The 22134-nt window shown below is 33.0% G+C and overlaps 2 protein-coding genes across 2 annotated transcripts in view; one reads left to right on the top strand and one right to left on the bottom strand.

Annotated features, from left to right (window-relative positions):
* LOC134251989 (uncharacterized) overlaps positions 1 to 14940 on the top strand; it is a 58459-nt gene extending 43519 nt beyond the window's left edge. The window contains exons 18-21 of the mRNA XM_062734392.1: positions 13037 to 13258; positions 14149 to 14277; positions 14499 to 14648; positions 14765 to 14940. Of these exons, the coding sequence (XP_062590376.1) occupies positions 13037 to 13258; positions 14149 to 14277; positions 14499 to 14648; positions 14765 to 14925 (662 nt within the window). The 3' untranslated portion in view covers positions 14926 to 14940. The remainder of the gene's footprint in view (positions 1 to 13036; positions 13259 to 14148; positions 14278 to 14498; positions 14649 to 14764) is intronic.
* On the bottom strand, positions 4783 to 5974 carry LOC134251991 (uncharacterized). The gene is made up of 3 exons (XM_062734394.1): positions 5480 to 5974; positions 5135 to 5289; positions 4783 to 5036 (listed from the first exon to the last, which is right to left on the bottom strand). Exons 1-3 carry the CDS (start codon positions 5707 to 5709, stop codon positions 4783 to 4785), a joined length of 639 nt encoding a protein of 212 aa, XP_062590378.1. The 5' UTR covers positions 5710 to 5974.
* Positions 14941 to 22134: the final 7194 nt, after the last annotated feature.

The raw sequence follows: 22134 nt of genomic DNA, 5'->3' as shown, positions 1-22134 counted from the left end.
ATTTTAGAGATATGAATTCTTTATGTAAAAGTTAATCAAGAACAAGAAATAAGCAATTTTATTATATTTCAGTTTTATGAAGAAGTTCCGATAGTCTTGTGTATGGAAAAAGCATTAATTAACTTTAAAATACAATTTGCGTCATTTAATCTGCACGTTTTATTTTCTTTTAACGTAAATATTGCAAATATTTAGATTAATTATTTTGTATATTTAATTCAATATGAACAACAAAAAACCAGCCCCAACCAACCCCATATCAACCCTTCATAAAACAATTAAATAAGCCAAAAAAACAAAAAAAAAAACATACATTATAGTTACATATATTACATGAATTCGAGGGCAGCATAACAGATTATTTGCCCCAAAGTGACAGGAAAAGCCTGGAATGTTATTTCACCCGATGCCGAAGGCAGGGCGACTTAACATCCAGGGCTTTCCTGTCACCGACATTTTTAAACATTGAACCTAATAGATCATCGAACATATTTCATTGAACACTATGTACACATGTACGTTGAGTATAATTCCAAAATATCCCGTCCTGTTTCATGGCAGAATATTTTCAGTATACTGACACCTGTGTTGATAACCTTAGTTGTATTTATCCATAATTGACAATGTTCGAATTCCATCATTCCAATATAGCATACTTTCATATATATTCAATTAGTATGAATTTTCTCCATTCGTTTATTAACCATTCTTAACTTCCTGAGCCCTAAATCTTATAGATATTCATACATGACACAGAAACAATAAGTTTTATTACCTAACCTACTATATAAATTATAATTAGGCATTTTGAACTTTTCACTGTTTATTTTATGTTTTGGCGTGATCATGAAACAGTGAACTGTTGACCGGGCCACAGAATGAACTGTTGCCTGTTTAAAGCGTCATCGTGATATTTAAGCGTTTTGATGATCACGACGTCACTATTTACCTGCTCTATCATTAATAAAATTGAAATTAAACACACAGATAATCAATTTATTAAGTACTGTATTACTTTAAAATTAAAAATATTAATTTAATCTTTATATTATGTGTTCAGCTAGTTAATAGACAACTATGTGAATAAACAGTTGTTAAAACTTTTTATTGATTGATTGTGTGTTTTTATTCCAATTTAATTAATTTTATTATATGACTGAATAATTTCCATCTCTCTGATTTGCTGAGATCCAACTATGTTAGAAAAATACTACGTTGTATTGACCTGCACGTGACGTTCCAGGTCAATACAAGGATTTATTTCCTCTACATTGATCTAGAAATAGATTGGGAAATTCCAAAATGATACAAAATTGTTTTAGAAAGCTATTTAAATGACTATGAATTTTTTTTCATGTGAACAAAATATAAGCAAATATCTATTTTTGGGTGAGGGTGGTAAGAGGGGATGCAGGGACAGCCCTCCAACACTTACTAAACAACAATTTTTACTTTTTCAGTGGCAGTCAGTTTTCCCTGATAATACTCAATCCTTTCAAAATCTATCCTGTAAAAAAATGACATAATATTTTTTTCATGGCAACTAAAATTGATAAAAAAAACTTCAAATTGATACGACTGGTAAGGCTTATTTAAATTTTAATTCTGCTTCTCTTTTGTATTTGGCTCGGACTTAATTAAATGCAAACAAGTAATGGGCTTGATCATTTTATCAGTGAATCATATAATAAAACAATTATTGCTGTTTTTTTTCGGTCAATACAATGATTTAGCCATCTTTGAAGTACAATATTCACCTCGCCCTTCGGGCTCGGTGAATATAATTGTACTCCTCAGATGACTAAATCATTGTATTGACCTCAAAAAACAGCAATAATTGTATAGTATAGTAGGTTAGGTAATAAAACACTTATTCAATGACTACTCGGTGAAACAGTCAACCTGTTGTCCCTCGGTAGTGGGGGAGACCTGGGAAACTGTCGGCCTCGGGCAACAGTTTCCCAGGTCTCCCCCACTACCTCGAGACAACAATTTGACTGTTTACCTTGTATTCATTAAATAAGTGTATAATGTTGCACTCTAGCTGCCACCACTGTGACATTATTAATTATCCAAATTTTAATAACATAAAATGATAAAATAATGTAAAATACATTAAATAGTTATGTAATCATAACCTAATTAAAATTGTATATACAATTATGAATATTTGGTTATTTACCCTATTAATATTTTAATCAATATAAATTAATTATTCACATTAATTTTCCCATTAATGATGTAGATGATTACATAATTTTAAACCAACCTATGCCTTGTGGTCTGACGCCAAGTAGAATATTCATTCATTCTTTCTTTCTTTCTTTCCTCCCATTGGAGATTCATGAACATATAAGAATACATAGTGAAAGAACAAAATATAACTTCGTATAAGTGCTTATTGTTTACATTAATGCGAAATTAAGTTTGAAAATGAAAATTTTGAGTAAGTGGCAAATTGCAGATACATGTACATCTAATAAGGCCAACCTTTCCAGAGAAGGACATATGCTCTGAAAACCTTAGCCTTATATAAAAAAAAAATTGCAAGTATAAGTCATGATAGGTGAGGATACACATATGTCCCAGTTAAGGGGACGAAGAATGTTTGGTCACATGACTCAGTTTAATTACGTCATAATCTCTGATAAAATATGTACAAAACAAGTTTGAAACAACAGTACTTGTATAAGTTTTTGACAGTTTGTTTGAGTTCACCAACTGGTATAAAAATATCTAAAAACATACAATCTTTCTTGCAAATATCTTCAAATAGAATAGATTGATCCACTCTTCTGTTTCCCTACACTGTGCGTCTAACGAGTCGTTGACGCCGAAGATGACGTCACAGTGGATCTCTCAGTACAGTAAGATTAAACAATTATACACGGTAAAACGCGGATAGTATTAAAGACCTTTAGTTACAAGAGATTTGCAACGTGTACGTGTAACCTACACGTACACGTTTACTTCCTCGCCGTGAGCTAAAAATTACTTTAGTTACGCGTAACACCGGAAGTGCTTGTAGCAGACGTCAAATTCTCAGGAATGGGAGATTTGAGGTAAACATTAAACAAATTAACTTTGTAAGTCTTGAAAAAAGTTATGAAAGAGGAAAATAGAAATTATTTCTGAATTTTAGCGTATATTCAAAATTTAAAAAATACACAAAACTTAAAAAGTTTTGAAGTAAAACAGGAATTATAATTTTGGATCTTGAATATCTACATGTTTTCATAATTTCTTTTTTCGCTTACTTTTTCAGTATTGAAAATCTACTTTTCTTGCTTGATGAGGGGCTGTTGAATTTTGACGAGTTCCTCATATTAGAGTCCGAAATAGGTCATAATAAATCCCCTCAGCTAATGCCAGACGGACCGAGATTGAATTTTTCTGCCTTAAGTGATGAACAATGTTTCTCTTTATTAAGGTTAGATCTTAATACCTTTGTAAATGAGTAATTATATTTGGCTGTCAATACATATGATTTTTTAAAAATTAGGTTACAGAAGTCCTAATTCTAGTTACTGTAAAAGAAGTTTTTATGTTCCATGTAGATTCAGCAAATGTGATGTTCGGCGTGTGATAAATACTTTGAGGATTCCCAGCAAAATTGTGTGCCAAAAAAAAAAAAAACAGCATAGCTACTGGACTTGAGGCATTTTGTATCACATTAAGAAGATTTGCCTACCCCAACAGATTAGCCGATTTAGTTCCAATATTTGGAAGGAGTGAATCTGAACTTAGTCTCATCTTTAATTCGGTATGAATTATGTCTCCTAATTCTAATACATGTACTAGAACTTTATCCTCGGTCTGGTTCACTTTAATTAAAAAAATATCTACATTTCTGTTTAATTCAAATTATTAATATTCAGACGCTGGAGTTCATCTATGCCACGCATGGAAACAGCTTAAATTCTCTGAATCAGAGATGGATCCAGAGGGGTTTACCAGAATTCACGACAACTTTGGGAAAACTCTGTCCCCTGACCAACTGTTGGGGATTTATTGATGGTACACTGCGCCCAATCACGCGTCCTTCCCGTTTCCAAGAAATCACGTATTCTTGTACTCCCCCCCCCCCCTCTCTCTCTCTGTATAAAATATGGTATAAATACTACATGCAGCGTGTTTATAACAAGTTTTCACAATCAAAATCGAAAATGGAGAAATGTATACAAAATTATTACTTTTTTCAGGGCATAAACGGATTCATGGTTTAAAATTTCAGTCAGTAGTCACACCAAATGGTTTGATCGCAAATTTGGCTGGGCCTTTTGAAGGTAAACAGCACGATGCAGCGGTTTTCAGGGAAAGTGGTCTGGAGACGAACTTGTACGCTACATGAACTCCCCTAACGCTGAACCCTACTGCTTGTACGGAGACGCAGCTTATGCCGTCAATCAGTATGTACTTGGGCCGGTCAAGGGAATTCGGGTGAGTCCAGAAGAAGCAGAATTTAACCGGCAGATGTCTGCAGTGAGACAATGCGTGGAATGGGGATTTAACAAAGTGATTCAGACATTTGCATTTCTTGATTACAAGAAAAATTTAAAACTATACCTCCAGCCTGTCGGAAAGTACTACGCTGTGGGAGCGTTTTTAACCAACTGCCACACTTGTTTGTACGGGAGTCCTACGACGGATTACTTCGGAATTCGCCCTCCTTCTTTAGAACAATATATTAACAACAGATAAAGTAAAAGTTTATTAGCTCTCATTTTTAACACAATGAAAAAAGTTAAATGCTATTAATAAATACTGGCTATAATTAAACAGTTAGTTTTGTTTTTTCTCGATTAACTGTCTGAATAAATCAATCATTGCAGTTCTTTCCTCTTTCTCTAACCGGAATCTTTCTTGGTCCAGCTGCTGTTTTTTCTCATCTAACTCCAGCTTCTTTTTTTCTAGCTCAATTTTTTCTTGATTCAATTTGTTTTCGCTCTCAGTCTTATGAGCGAGGAAGTCGATCATAGTATTAGATTTTCTTTTCTTTACTGAACACTGACCGTCATCGTTCTCATCAGAGGTAGCTGAAAAATGAAAAACAATATGAAATGTTAAAAAAATATTTGTAAACATGAATATAAAAGTGCCTGCGTAAAAAAATTTAAGTCATATATACAAATACCTGTTTTCATGTTTTCGATCGCCCTTTTCCGTATTAATTGCGCTTTTTGGCTTTCATCTTTGCCTTTTTCAGTTTTGAATTTGACCTGCTCAGATAATTCTAGGACTTCCTGTAACAACTGTTCTTTCTCGCCATACTCTTCGTCAGTTCCAGATCTTTGAATGAAAAGTAACGTAGAGGTTAAGAAAAGTTAATAAAGGCTGGAAGAGGGGTTGGAAGGGCTGGCACAAACAGTGTTTGAAAGTGGATGAAAAAACAAACATGATAACTGTTATATAACTGCTGATGCAGCATGATGCTTGATAAGAATTTATTTATTTAACATCGTTAACTTAGTTTGTGTACTTGTATAGCTTATCTCTATCATCTGCTTTAAAATATGAAAGAAGGAGACTTGTCCTCTCTCGGCAGCGCTTTCCATCCAGGGCTACTCCTTCATGAGCCATCATAAAATTTTCTGCAATTTCTGCCCACTTATTTACCGAGTCCCCAGAAAAGGGATTAACACTCGACACTTCTTTTAGCAAATCGATGTCATCCTTCATGGAAAAACGGAACATTTTTTTCCTTGACATGCTTTCAGCCTTTCAGTTTCCTCTCACAGATCACTACAAAAATGTTACAACAAATATAAAAAAAAATTAGTGTCTATCCATATAAATGTACTACAGTTTCCAGTTTCTTATGAACAGTATCCCCTCCCCTCTTAAATTTCCCTTGAGAAGCTCTATTTTCTAATACCGCGGGTGTGATTTTTTTTTTTATAAAAGGTTAATTATTTTTTTTTAATTTAATATGGAATACATTATTTATGTGTAACAGTAGATAAATTTAGACAAATACAAGTTACATTGAACCCGGGTGTATATTTGGGAGGGGGGGCAGTCCTGTCCACAAGCACCTGTGGATCATTTGTGCCTGTTTGTACAGTGCAATAGATGATCTAGCTGATGGGGGGGGGGCGCCGGCAGATTTTAGAGAAAATCTATCTTCGGCAGGCAAGAAAAATAAATATTCTGTCCTTCACTAGTGCCCCCCCCCCCCCAACACACATACACACCCTCACAAAATACAGTTTTTCCCTTCTCCTTCTTTGGCTTGTTTGAATTTTTCAGAAAGAAAAAAAAAAATAATCCATTCTGGGTCATTTTCTTGAAAATAGATAATCTAACTTAAAAAATTTAGCTGGCCTCTCCTCCCAGAAGTCCCCTAAGAGGGATGTGGGCCCAGGGGTAGGGGAGGGGGTGACATGGCAATCGGTCATTTGATTTTGTCTTAAGATTCAACTTAGCTTATGTCTTATAGATAAATAATATTTTAACTTAATTTAAATGATAAATATCATGCGTTGTAAAGACGTATCATTGTGCATATATATGTAAAATGCAATCAAAAGGGATCTAGGGATTCAACGTATAAGATCGATATTTTCAGCGTCTAGATGAATTTTTATATCCATTTCACTGAATGAAACAAATATAGTTCTAGTACACTACATAGTCTACTTTTGAAATATGTTTGTTTTGATTCAAACGACCCAATATTACTTGAAATATCTTAAAATAAACACACAAGTTATCTACTTACGTGTAGATCACCCCCTACAAGGTCAAAACGGGTAAATACACGTAAAAGGACGCGTCATGGCTGCAAAGAACACATATTTTGGTGACGTCATACGTACAGGTTCGGTCGAAACTTGTAACTAAAGGTCTCTATTATCATAAAAACGGGTCATTATCAGTACATGGTGGAATATTTTGTGAATTAGAGATCACAAAAAATATTTTTACATGGTTGTTGATGGAAATATTTTGTAGGTATGTGTTATTTCGCTTGTTTTGCAAACGTGTGATGTAATAGTTGGGTTTTCCCGTACTCCAGAAATGTAAACATGGCACGTTTATCTTATAGTCTAGTCCTGATTTTTAAAAAGAAGGCTAGAAATAACTTCTAACGGCAAATAATTATTATTTGGTCCAGCATAGTTTTTTGACCTATTTCGAGTATGCTGAATCCGAAAAAATATGCTGGCCTTCATGAAAATGGCGTTTAAGAGGTCAAAATGGCGATTCAAAATGGCGGACATCAAATTTTTCTAATTTTCTCTTAATATCGTTCAAAAAGGAGAAATAATGTGTGAATATCTCACTGAGTGTAATACAAGTATAAAAATAATAATAAAATGCTAACATTATTAGTTTAACTCCGAAAATTTAGTCGTTTCTACACTTAATTCGAATTTTCTCTGATTTTTTTTTGTCTATTGTTTCTATATTCTCCTTTGTTCAGGGTTTTACATTTGCAAATATCCATACACTGCAGATTTGTATTTTGCCCTCTACATCTCACTACTCTACAATTGAATGATGGCGCAACTGTAAGTTTAAAGTCAAAATGGCGATTCAAAAAAGCGGATATTCATCTTTTTTTTAAATTATTTAATTCTTCATGTCGTTTTCATAGGAGAAAGGATTTGTGAATCTCTTACTGAGCGTAGTACAACTATGTAAAATGGCAATATAACACTAATTTGATCACTTTAAATCGTAAAATTTAGTCGCTCAAATTTGAAATGTGTTAATTAGCTCAAAATGGTAATTCAAATGACGTTTTATACACTCGAATTTCGTAGTAACTACTTAATTCTGAGTCATTTTGCAGAGAATAAATTATAGTTTTATTATTTATTCAAAAAAAGATGGAGGATATTTTTGTTAATGACCTTTTTATTTTTATAACACGAATTTTTGTTTAATTACTTCTATTGTTATGACAAATTTTTGACGACAAATCCGAAGACATTTTACTTATAGCCTGTCTCACCATGCTTCTTCATATAAAAAGTTAATAAGATCCTTCAATAATTGCGATTTTGAGGACAATATGAAAATTAAGCTACCCCAAGAGCAGTATTCCCGGAGCAATAAGGCGAGTGAACATTCAGTTGTTAGAAGTTCTTGATCTATTTTTTGTCCAGTGTAGAAAAAAAAATAAATGTTTATGTTGATGTGGAAGGTCTAGTGCAGCATAATTTAGTATGATTTTTTAAAATGTATGACCACGACCAATTAGAGGGCTAGTAATTGTTACATCATATAAATCTGAATATATTATACTGAAAGGAAAAAGAAACGCAGGTAAACTTTTGAGGTGAATTAAATTCATATGTCTTTCAATTTTTTTTTCAGTATTCCTATCTAACTTTCAAAATCATCTTTCAAAAAGATATAAACAAAATTTCATTTGATTATGTCTTATAATTCTTGAGTTATTGAAGCTCATATGACGATACCCCCCAGAAGTGAAAATCGAAAACACTCATTATCTTCAATGTCCCTCCTGCACATCTGTCATGAGCGTTATTTCTCCTTTGCATGGAATTCATCAGAGTGATTATCTTTTAAACCCTGGCTATATTGGGCATCGGTAACCACACCAAAAAATTAGTCATGCAACGCGCGCATGCGCGAGTGAGAGGAACACAACAGTAAGTTGACATGCTCAGAAAACCAAATTGCAGAATTGTTTTCTTTTATTTTTTGTGTGAATGTAATGACTAGAATAGTCTACTGTATAAAAGGCGGTATTTTTGGCAGTAGGGTTGCGATTTGAGAGATGGCAGGACGAATAACCCGCTCGTAACATGGCTCTGTTTCGCGTTAACGTCATCGTCACGGTTCATTGAAAACCCTTCCAGGCCCTCTCTGACTACGGGTAACAAGTTTTATGGGGGAAAACTTACAAGAAACTGCTTAGTTACCCGTTGTTGCCTTTTTCATTTATTAGGCAATTCTAAAATTTGACCCTACTTAACTTCCGTAAACTGTACCAAGATTGCAAGAATTCATATCGTCACTAAATATTGAAAAACAATGTGTATACCTCAGGTGTATCATATGGTGCAACAAGATTTGTTGACAAACTCTTCGTTATCAAATTGCACGTGTTTTGGGCTTTTTACCGTTTTCCCTATATGACGTAATACATTTTACGGTTGAGTAATTCTGAACACTGGTTTTAGTGCATAGTAACTAAATTTCTCATCTGACCAATTTTCGTAATTTTCGGTAATGCGGTCAAAAAGTTTTCGAATATTATGCTACCCTGCGTTTCTTTTTCCTTTCAGTATATAATATCCAAATATAAATTATCAGTATAATCTACGTAAACCATAAATTTTCTTGATTGTCCAGCTCTGATTCTGTGTCCCTACATTTGCATTTTGTAATTCTCAGTCAAAAATTTAACTGAATTCTCAAATATTTCATGCTGTGAATTGATAATTTTGTATTGAACAGTGTTTATAAATTTACAAATTTTGAAATTTACAAAATCTGAAAGAAGAAAATGTTTGTGTTCAGTCCCCCCTCGATTCTTGATACAACCTTACACTATCCTAACAAAGAAATGTGGATCAAGTTGCCTTGTAAAGTTCTTGAAGTGTTCAAGAAAATTTTGTTGTCAAGAGAAGTGTTGACTAGATCGAAATCAAGAATGGCTTAGGTCTATTGGTACGAAAGCTTGTAAGTGATAGGAATCACGAGGAATCTGCGAGGCGCTCTTAAATTGTATTTTTCAACTTTTCTCACCAAAATATGCACACAAGGTGATTCCAGATGATAAAGTTTGAGAATTTTCTTGCTAATAGAATGTCCTTTCTACTCTAAAAGACAACAAATATATACGAGGTCACAAAATAAAGAGCTACATGTCTTGAATATCAGAGATTTTTTTATACGTCCTGCTTGAAAAGCGGGAGGGTATAGAGTTATCGGTATGTCTGTCCGTCCGTCTGTGACGCTTTGGGGTACCATCTCTTATCCGCAACTCCTCTCATACCACTGAATGAAATTTAATGAAACTTTCATAGAATCTTTATCACATACTGCCATTGTAACCTCCTATTTTACTTTTTGATCCAACACATACTTTGGGTTTCCCATAGCAAAACATGGGCACTGTCATTATATTTATATGGGAGACGGGGGTATCATTTAGTGAGCTAATTGCTCACAGTTTATGTACCTCTAGTTCATAAGGTTTTGAAAAACAAAATAGACTTAACATTTGAACATGAATGTGTTGTTCCTTGAGTGTTGGTTGATTGATTGTGTACTGTTTAACGCCGAGTCGGCGATTTTTCAGCCATGTTTCGTTGGACTATCAGTTTAAATACTAGTAATCGGTTTTGGAAGGATATGGTTTATCTGGCGGCCCCCAGTGAGCTTACTCTTTTTCGAACTCCAGAAAAACGATCTTTTTCATGCCAAGGGGGTTGTCATCCTTGACATGGGGCACCATTTTACTTGAGTGTTGAAAATACCGAAATTCCGAAAACAGGCCGAAACATTTAGCAAATAAAACTGGAAAAGAAGATGTTAAAGGATAATACTAAGTCTCTTATAAGTGCTAAGCTAGAACAAAGTGTTCGACGAAATCGGACAAGAATTTCTTCAGTTATCATTGATGGTGTGCCGAGTGATGTTGAGGTAGAAGTGCGAGTTGATAATGACAGGATTCAGGAGTGATTTTAGGTGGATAGGGGCTCAAAGGCTTTGGAATTCGGTCAAATACGAAGGGGAAATTTTGGAAACTCTAGAGTCAAGTTTGTTTTATCTATTTCAAGAACAAAATGAATCTTTTCAGGTATTTTTAAATTTTGTTTTCAAAATACTATATATACTACATGTATATTTACTATATATATAAAAAACAAACTGTGATTTTTGTTTCTGCAAAACGACTCAGAATTAAGTAGTTTCTACGAAATTCGAATGTATAAGATATCATCTTGAATCCCAATTTTGAGCTAATTAACACATTTTAAATTTAAACGACTCAATTTTCCGATTTAAAGTGATCAAATTCGTTTTCTGTTGGCATTTTACACAGTTGTACTACGCTCAATAAGAGATTCACAAATCCTTTCTCCTGTGTAAACGACATGAAGAGTTAAATAATTTAAGAAAAAGATGAATATCCGCTATTTTGAATCGCCATTTTGACTTTTAACTTACAGCTGCATCATCATTCAATTGTAGAATAGTGAGATGTAGAGGGCAAAATACAAATCTGCAGTGTATGGATATTTGCAAATGTAAAACCCTGAACAAAGATGAATATAGAAACAAAAAATCAGAGAAAATTCGTATTAAGTGTAGAAACGACTAAGTTTTCGGAGTTAAACTAATAATGTTATCATTTTTTTATCATTTTTATACTTGTATTACACTCAGTGAGATATTCACACATTATTTCTCCTTTTTGAACGATATTAAGAGAAAAGTAGAAAAATTTGATGTCCGCCATTTTGAATCGCCATTTTGACCTCTTTAACGCCATTTTCATGAAGGCCAGCATATTTTTTCGGATTCAGCATACTCGAAATAGGTCAAAAAACTATGCTGGACCAAATAATAATTATTTGCCGTTAGAAGTATTTTTTCCCATAAATCGGACCAGACTATTAAGCTCATGTCTTGTTTAACTATGTCCTGTGCAATACTGAGCTCAGTTTCACTAGTATATATATATTTTTACAGCTAACCAATAACATGACGATCTTGCGTTTCAACGTAAATTTTCAAATATTGAATGATAGGATTTTTTGCAAATTAATTTTTTTGTTTTTGCAGTCGTCTTAAAAAGACATGTTAGCTGACATATTTTTTATCTATACTGAAAAAATCCATTATGGACCGATTAATGGACCCAGAAACATTGAGAATTAAAACTCCACTTATACACTGTGGGGTATAATTTGTTAATCAATATCTCAAATATATGCTTTAAAATATGTAGGACATACTATATTAGAGATCTAAAAATATGAAGAAAATTAAACGACAGGAATTTTTACAGCTAAAGGTCCTTCTTCCCCTTAATACATACATGCATGCATAAAAATTATGTATATTTAGCAGAAGTTTAAATACAGCCCAATTAACACTATCATAGGTAGGGATAAACATATGTACTACCTCAATGTTATCAGGAAATATACATATGTTCCTGAACCCCACTGTTTAGATGTCAATCTATCAATCACTAATGTCACTATAAAGTTCTTTAATCTGTGGCTCGCTCGATAGACCATATCCAATAGACATTAACAAATAGCCTATTGATAACCTTAGTAATAGTTATTGACCTTATGTAACTCTTGAATGCATCTGACTTCCATCGACCTAAGAGTCTAATTTTACTGTCACTTATGCCAACATCTGCACAATGTGATGCCATGCCTATCCGGAACGAATGACTACTTATTTTATTTATGTCAATATTTGCAAACAATAAACAGTTTTTTTTAAGTTTGTGGAGAATTTACACCTAGTTACTGGAATACTAGTATCTGGAATATAGGAAAACAGGGGCCCTTTTGTGTCCCTCTTAAACTAATATAAGTTTTGAGGCATTCTTTTAATGTTTTTTTGTCCTCAATTAAATTACCTAATTCCTCTGAATTAAAAAGAAAAAAAATAAATAGAAGACGCTTTCCCGAAATATTAATATAACTTAATATAACGTTAATATAACTGTTTCCGGTGGAAGACAACTTTATCCGACGTGATTAAGCAGTTTTTCAGGGCATATGGATAATAATATTATATGTGTGATATAATGGGAAAACTTATTAAAAATGTTATATAAGCTGATATACAAATGGGTAAAAAACTTTCAATAAATGTTATTTTACAATGATGAAATATGTGGATTTTTCTATTTACTTTAGACAAAAACTTTGGAACTTTTATTTCCTTACTGTAAAAGAATTTAAAAATTTGATTTACTATAGTGAAATTTTTTAAACTTTAGTTAACTATAGCTTACCATATTACTGTTTTGTAAGGGAATATCCAATGATAGTTGAAACCCGTTATTTTACTTTCTTACTAGTACTAGGGTATAATACAAGAAGAATTCAAGGGTTTAATATTCGCCTCTCAAACACAACCCAGACTATTCCTCGGCACATCTGTTATCAAGACGATGGATCTAGAAGGATACCTCCAATTTTGGAAATAATGTGTGAAGGAGCGGCCCAATACGTATGGGTTTACACAAATAGGAATTTTGGATTTGGAGCATTTCTAGAAATATGCGAAATGAAGGTGTTTGGTAAGCTATCTGATACATTGTATAAACCCAACGAAACGTTGTTGATATTATTAGATTTTGCTGTGCATAAAAAATATATTTTATCTGAGCAGATTTTGTTGCTACTTTTTCTTAAACAGCTGAGCTTGAGCTTAATTGAACAAAAAGTATACTTTCATTTTATATTTAGCATGGAAATTATTATCTTTTTTGGATGGCTAGTTAATTTTTGTTAGATTTTAAGTACTAAATCATTACTTGTCGCTAATATGTAAACTTAAATTGGTAGAATGTTACATTGATGACTTTTATATATGTTCATATTCTATTTTTCACTCATGCCGATCTTAAATAAAATATTTCCTTATACCTCTCTCTAACTATTGATCAATATAGAATAATCTTTTTAAAGTTGAACTGGATAATTTGAAATGTATTTCTTCACCGTAACTTACATACTGAATCTAAGATATGATATATAAGATATTATCAGAATGAGATTGTTACATGTACACTTTGTACATTGCTCAGTTTTATCTGGAACTTTTGATATATCGATTATTTTTTTTTTATATAGACAAACTTTTAAATCTGGAAATCTTTAATCAAGCAATTAAGGACAATGAGAAAAGATTGTAATTAAACGGGACAGGAAATAAAATTTTTAAAATAAAACTAAAAAAATTAACTTATCTAAAATTTTACAGTTTGATATAGGCTCCTACATGTATCTATACACATTTTCCCCTTAATAATCAAGTTTCAGTTTTACATGCATCCATATTTATTTTCTTGTTTGTATGAATTCATGTTCAAATCTCTCGACTTGAACACCTATCATCCATGTTGTTTAGCCTGTTCCAGCATATGCACATGTAAAAGAGCTATTAACATATTGTATAACCAAACAGGTTGTTCATACCAGGACAGTGATGGAAATTGTATCCCTTGTGACCAGTGTAAGGGTGATTGTAACATCAACGGGGAATGTGACGAACAGGGGTGTAAAAATGAAAGTCTAAGTCCTCCATACTGTAAAGGTATTTCCTTATATATGTTAAATGTATATCTCTTTTATACATATATCTCAGATAGTAAGAACAGTATTGTATTATTAAGCCGGTCATCATGACTTATCATTTGTATATGTTAACTATAAAATATTATAAACATCATTTGCTTTGCGATGGGAGAACTAGTCGTTGATTGTTGTCGGTGCATATATTAGTGAAAAAAAAGATGAAAAAACGCATTTATTTAGAATGCAGAAAAGGTTTATACGGAAGAAATTGCAGTAATGCCTGTGGATTCTGTGATAAACAAGCAGTATGTGATCAGGTAAATGGTTCTTGTCCCTCGGGACACTGTGAACCAGGATGGAAACATACACTTGATCAAAGATGCAATGAAGGTATTGATGTAATTATTAATTATTTTTTTTAAATAAGCATTTCTATAACTCGCATACATGTGTACTTTAGTTTGACACGTACTGTTCTTAAAATCAATGTGCATGTTTGACTGCAGAATGTGATAACAGAACCTATGGGTTAAACTGTAGTCACAATTGTGGACGCTGTGCAGAGGGGTTATCGTGCAACAAAGTTGCCGGGACCTGCCCCAAGGGTTGTGAAGATGGATGGACGAATATCTACTGCAATGAAAGTAAGCACACTGTTCCAATTTAATGAAATTAAATAGGAACAAATGTGTGGTCCTGCATTTATGCATTAATTTTGATATGGATTTAAATTTATATTAAAAAACTCAAAATGTAAAAGGTAAAATTTCCATTGAACAAATCGTTAAATATTTGTATTACGAGAAAATACAAGTAGATATCAGTAGGGCAGCATCTTCTAAAACTAGATATTGAAACGTTTGTGACTTTTTTATGTATTTTATACAGTAACTTGAATGTTCTATTTTAGAATTTGATCAATAGAATGTCTTTAATTAATTCATGAAGTGAAAAGTTTAGAGGACACTCTTCAATATCTTGGGCTGAGTACTACATGTTTTTCAAAAGCTGATGATTTTTTTTTTCATATCGGATGTCAAGTTCCGTTTATCTGTACGTCTGTCAATTTCATATCTGACAAATATTCGTTGCAGTTTCCTCAGCAACTACTCATTACAGATGCTTGAAATTCTAGCAGATACATGTACTTTGTTGAGGCATACCATATGGTTGGATTTTTTTTTTATATATGAACCTGGTTTCAACTTTCTATTAATTTGTGCATCTGCCCGTAATTGAACTTGTGTATATTAACATGATAGTGTATATTTACATCAGAGCGGGGGTATTACAAGTGAGCACTCGCTCACATACTGCTTGTTTTTGCTTTTTTTTTTTTTTTTACTTTTCTGATAATTTATTTCCAAGAAATTTTTTTTGAAATTGCAATGCATGCGCACATATTTGTGAAAAAAATTATCTACCGTAAATATACTGACACGCAAAAGAAACGCAACACCCTACTTTTGGGGAAATAATTATGTAAAGTAAAGAATTTTGTATTTCAAAATTATGGATATCTTCAGTTTGGTAAATATCGGTAATTTAACGGTTGAACGATTTTCGTACAATAACCGGAAGTCAAGTTTGAGTCTGCTAAACAGAAATCAAAAATTGCATGTTTAAAAAAACATTTGGCAATATTATGGGAGTTTTAAGAGTTTATACTGTTCATCTTAAGTAAAGCAGCAATATTTCAAAAAATAAAATCTCCTTTCTTTTCCCGTTACGATGCTATGGCTTCTCGAAAATGGCTTAAGTAAGCATTTCCATTGCCCTAACTGGAAAATCTCAACGTAAAGATGATGGAGAGTTGATGATGCAAAAATACACTGCATTACGCCTCAACGGGGTCTTATGTATCATATGCATAAATGATAGTCCTTGGACCGGAAGTCCAAGAGTTACTTCAATGTGCTAAGTTAGAGAAAATTCGACCTAATCATCCCAAAAACAGTCATTTAAAAATGGCAAAGAATAATTCCTTCGCTCATATCTCGATATTGATTAACCTATTGTATCGTAAAAATCAAGCTGCAATTGTTATTTACGACAGTCTTGCACGTTGTAATTGAATGGCTGGGAGGGGGGTGTTTTAACAGTCATATGTTACTTAGTAAAGTTAAAAGATAAACATTTAACATTTTTATCAAATTCCTGATGTTCTGAAAAGTGAGTTTAGCCTTACTGTATTCGTTTTTGAAAATCATAAGATAAAAAAAATCAAACATTTGTAGATTACTGCTTGTTGCGTTTCTTTTGCGTGTCAGTATATTTTCAGATTACGGTATACCAAACGAAAAGACTTCAACTTTTACATTGGCAACTTTTTTTTCAAATGTATGTAATCGAAGTACTGTAGATCACTAAATTTTCGCGACACCTTATTTTCGCGAGATAACTGTTGACTCTTTATAAGCGATACATGTTTTTTTACAAATTCTTGTTTCCCGCTATATAATCGTAAGGAATACTTTTATACGCGAGAATGAAATTTTCGCGAGCTCATTTTCTCGCGTAATTACGCGAAAATAAAGTTCTCGCGAATAAAACGTGATTAACAGTATTCGACAAATCAGCCCATTCCCGACTTTCGAAAATATAAAATGATGCTAAATGTGTGGCTATCAAATTTATTGAGCAATTATTTTACGTTTTTGATGACTGGTGACGCGTTGACCAAACCTTTTTCGCTTTTTACAGTTCTAAAAATAAATCAGACATATGGCTTCTGTATCTTTTGTTTCCTTTAAAAATAGGAAAGATACGAGGGCTGTTCGAAAATTATTGAGACATTGTGTATATTTTGCTTTCTAATTAACGTCTTTCGGTGAAATTTTGCATATACGTTTGACATACACTAAGAACTAATAAAAACAAGAAACATTTTACAAATGTCAAACATTTTCTCTACAACGGTATATAAATGCTTCAAAAGTAGAGGTACCAGGAACAGTCACGAAATCAGATATTGGAAATATGCAGCAACAATGTTTAACTCTTTGTGGATCCATAATAAGAGCGAAAATTATTCAGTTTAAGTGTATAATTTTTCAAATTCATGCTGTGAAACTTTGATAGAATTTTTATCAGAAATACAGAGATCGTAAAAAAAATAAGCGCGGTAGAGAAATCTTGTAACAACGACAAAATTGATTTTGACGTCAAGGGCGGAGCAGCCAGCATACATAAAATTTGGTGTAGAACTCTTTTTCCAGACAAAACGACCTGCTAAAACAGTAAAAACGAAAAAAAGATGTTTTTGATTGATATACATTCTTTATTTTACAATTTATTTAACCAGAGTAAAATTAAAAGCCCTGGACGACCATGAGTTATAACGTACGGTATTAATATCCTTATGGTATGAAACCTGCGTTGCATAAATCGGCACTGCATTATTCTAAGTAATCCTTTCCCACAAATGAAAAATTTTCACTGAGGTAGCAACAGCATACATTTTTAAAGAATAATTTAAGAAAAGAGACTTTGATTTTTGTGATGTTATACTAATAACAAAGAAAGGCGAGTATTAAACGCTTCCCGACCGTTTCACATGCGAAAGCATCTACGACTGACGTGACCATAGGCGTAGTCACAGGGGGGGCAGCGGGGGCACTAGCCCCCCCCACTTTCAGATCTGGGGGGGCAAGAGTATGTCTGTGCCCCCCCACTTTTTAATGAAGAACAAAATCACAGCTATTTTTCCCCAACATTACCTTTACTATGGAAAAAAATTGGATTTGAAAGTAACTTGCCTTTGAAAAAGTTGGCCAATACCCCCCCCCCCCCCCCCCCACGAAATAGGATTTTCGAGTTTGGGGAACGTTCTTTTTTTTTTTTTTTTTTTTTGTTTTGCTTGTCAAAGAATTTCTGGAGTTGAGCCCCCCCACTTTTAAACTTTGTTTTTTTTTTTTTTTTTTGCTTGTCAAAGAATTTCCGGAGTTGAGCCCCCCCACTTTTAAGTTTGTGACTACGCCTCTGGACGTGACGTTAAATAAAGTAGCGATGCTGCTCCGGGTCGATAGACATATACATGTTTATTATTTCACCGGAACTTATCCAATTATCATAGGAATTAGAAATTTTGCATAAATGTTTTATTCATTCTTTATAAAAAGTCGATGAATTTTCAATAAATTATCTCCGTCCTTTATGGAGTAAATGTAATTGTGTCAATAAGTTTCGAACAACCCTTTCTACAGGGAAAATAAATGTTGCCTTTTTAGCTCACCTCAACGAAGAAGTGGAGCTAATGTGATATCCTCGGCGTCGGCGTTGACGTCCGAGGTTAAGGTTAAAGTTTTTAATTTGGAGCAGTTTTTCTTTTAGGTTACCTGAGTAATCTCAGGTGACCTATTGCTATTAGTTTTCGTCCGTCGTCGTGTTTTATCATTTGAACATGTTCAGCTTCTCTCTTCTTCTTCCACTCAACCATTTTCCACCAAATTTTGTACAAAGTATGAAGGGAAACAAAAATTGTAAATTTCCTCCTTAGGGCCTGAGATATGGGGTCAAAACCACTAAAATTAATGAAATCCTTGAAAATCTTCTTCTTTACTTCTGGACAGCAAGCAGTCAAACTGTTGGCATGATTGTTCACTCCCTGAAACGTTCTACTTTCCCATTTTCCGTTCACTCACCGTTCGTTCTCCGTTCGTTCGTTCAGCGTTCGTTCACCGTTCGCTCTCCGTTCACAGTATTGCGTTCACCGTTCACCGTGCGCTCGCGCTCACCATTCATGAAACGTTCAACGTTCGCTCTTCGTTCCGTTTACTTTGCGTTCACCTTGCGTTCACTGTTCAATTATCGTTCAGTCTTCATTGTCATTCGTAACTCCGAAGTGAAAGAACTTCTCTTTTTGATGGTAAGTATTTACACGTTTTTTAATTAAATAACTTAGATATCGTGTTTGAAGAATAATCATTTATTGCAAAAATATCTTTGATATTTGTATTTCTATTATCATAACTCAGCTGTTACTTTATTCATGAAATTTACCTGGAAAATAATACATTAAGTACCTACATGTATGTAGAACAATGCTTAAATGTTAAATTTAAGAAAGGGCAATGTACAAATGCTTCACGCACGGCAAAAATTTGTTGTAATGTTAAAGACAACAAGTCATAAATGGATGTAAAATAATCAATCCAAGTCTTTTACAAGACAAGAATACACAAAAAAATTAGTTTTACAGTAACATGTATAATGGTATTTACACTTAGGTCTGAGAATTATGAACAGTTCTCCAAATATTCAGTTAGTTAAATATCTTGAGAGCTAATTGAATTGATAGAGAGGTTTTAAATGTTAAAAAAGAAAAACTGTTTATAATAGTCTATTATTAGAGAAGGAAAAGTCTTTCCTTCACCGTATCAAAATATATGTTTGCAATTTAGTCTAATTAAGCCCCCCTCCCCCTCCCCCCCCCCCCCCCCACCGGGTGCATTTTCTCCCGAAATTAAATTCTTTATCAGTATTTTCAGTACATTTTGATTAATATTTAATGTGTATTGTAACACAAGAAAATTAGTCTTAAAACCAAAATCAAACAGTCATTTACACTGTAACTATAGTATTTCAAAATATACATGAGTAAACAGTAGTATTTGAAATTGGAAGGGAATATGTTTCAAATTCTATTTAAAACTTAATCCTTACAAAGTATATATTCCCATTATTTAATTTTTTTCTGCAGGAATGCAAAAATCAGAGTAAGAGATAAAAGGGAAAAATATCAAAACTTCTTGAAAATACTAAGTGACTCCTTGCCTCCGGCATGTTCGGTGAAACGCGATTTCCACACCTCCGCTGTGTCGAATGATTTTAATTGACAAGACAAGCACGTGGACTTCCTGTGAACCGTGAGAACTTGATGAAGGAAAATTAAAGCCGATGATTACTGTCAAATGGATTTGATAATCTAAAAAAAAATATTACCTTTACTGCTTTGAATATTTAAGAAAAATCTTAAGAATTTTTATTTGATACAACAGATATCTGAGAATCGAGGGAGTCTCTCTATTTTTCTCTCTATCTTATTCTTCATCTCTCTCGTACATTTCTCTGTTCAATAAAAAATATGACAGGACATTATTTATTTAGTTTTGAAAATTTAATATATTACAAATTATTTGAATGCCTCTTTCCATCATCTTGACCGAGTATAATCACGGCTGGGAAATGTCTACAGATACTATACATGTAGAAGTTAGCTAAAATAATCATCCTAAAAGAATACAAAAGACTCATAAATATAGAATATTTTGCATTAGAATTTTAATATTCGAGTGTTTTTATGCAATACATTAAAGCGCAATTTTGAATAATAAAAAAAAAAACATTCGATAGTTTACTCAGAATCGCCTTGGCACGGAACTACATGATTGTATGGTTGTTTCAACCCGTTACAATGAAATTAATTCATTCTGTAAGTACTAGTTTTATCTTCGAAAGTCCATATTATCTTATAAGTGAAAAGAAAAAAAAAGCATATTTACTATATAAATAGATTAATTTCTTATTTAAACTACACGCTTTCGGTAACAAATACACATGTTTTACGGCAATGAAAGTCGTGTTATAAAAATATCCATTTAAAACAGGTACATATAGTTACATTGTTATTGTATATACTGAAGAAAATGTTTTTATTTATTTATTAATTAATTAATTAATTAATTAATTAATTAATTAATTAATTTATTTATTTATTTATTTATTTATTTATTTATTTATCCATTGTTTATTTATATTAAGCACCTGAAATAAGAATTATAAAATAACAGAATAATTGCAATGCAAGGAAAAGATCGGAGACATTCCGAATCAAACGTTCACCGTTCACTTTGCGCTCGCGTGCGCGCTCCGTTCGCGTTCTGCGTTCACTCAATGTTCACTGTTCACACATCGTTCACCAAGTTGCGTTCAGCGTTTGCACATTGTTCACTCACCGTTTGCTCTGCGCTCATTCACCGTTCGTTCAGTGTTCGTTCACCGTTCAGACACCCCTACTAATGTGTTCGGATGATATTCTTTATCGCTGTTAAGTGTAGCGTAACATCCGAGTGGTCGATTTGACCTCTAACGAGACCAGCCTCGAGACCGTGCGAGATCTGCACCAGTTCCTGTAAGATTTAGACAGGAAGTAGATGTGTGTTTTGGGATTTATGCATTTAATGTAAGTAAAGTTCATTTTATTTGCCTTCATTCACTGGAACATTTTTTGCACATTAAATTTGATTCAATTAGTCTTTATTTCTCAAATTCTATCACCTCAAACACATGAAACGAGAAACATTAAATCATGTACATTTAGAGTTATCGTCCTTTGTTTACATGCCTCCACGTGGTTGGAAAATTAAAAATCTTTTGGTGCTATAAAAATATATAGGGCTTGTCAGTGTTTTTAAATTATTATAGTAATTTATTTATGTTGTTCTTGGTGTTGTGAAATATTTTACCCCAGTATTAAAAGAGGTGAAAATGATTCAATGTGCAGAAAATGTTATAGTCTGTTTTACTTCTTACAATAACAGATACGCAAATTTCTTAGTTACTTACATGCAATATACATGTAATAAACGTGTGAAGAAGTGCTTAATTAAATGAATATAGAATGAATGTGACATTCAAAAGATTAGAAATGGTAGGCCTAAATGACAATGTAAACAACCCTCAAGTGATCAGCTGGTGATAATTATTCAGGCGGGGATCTAGAAATTTTTCAAGGGGGGGGGGGCTAAAGAGGAAAAGAGTTTATATAACTTACGTACGTTTACATAAACATGTACATGCAGTTAAATAACTCAGTAGGATACAGGGTGGAGTATGGTTTTTAAAAATGGTAGGTTGATCAACCTGTGAAAAAAAT

Source organism: Saccostrea cucullata, unplaced genomic scaffold (genome assembly GCF_032062105.1).
Source record: "Saccostrea cucullata isolate Sc308-1 unplaced genomic scaffold, CSIRO_AGI_Scuc_v1 ctg6298, whole genome shotgun sequence".
Classification (NCBI taxonomy): Eukaryota; Metazoa; Mollusca; class Bivalvia; order Ostreida; family Ostreidae; genus Saccostrea; species Saccostrea cuccullata.
Note: the sequence above shows the minus strand (reverse complement) of the source record. Positions and strands in the feature narration are given on the sequence as shown.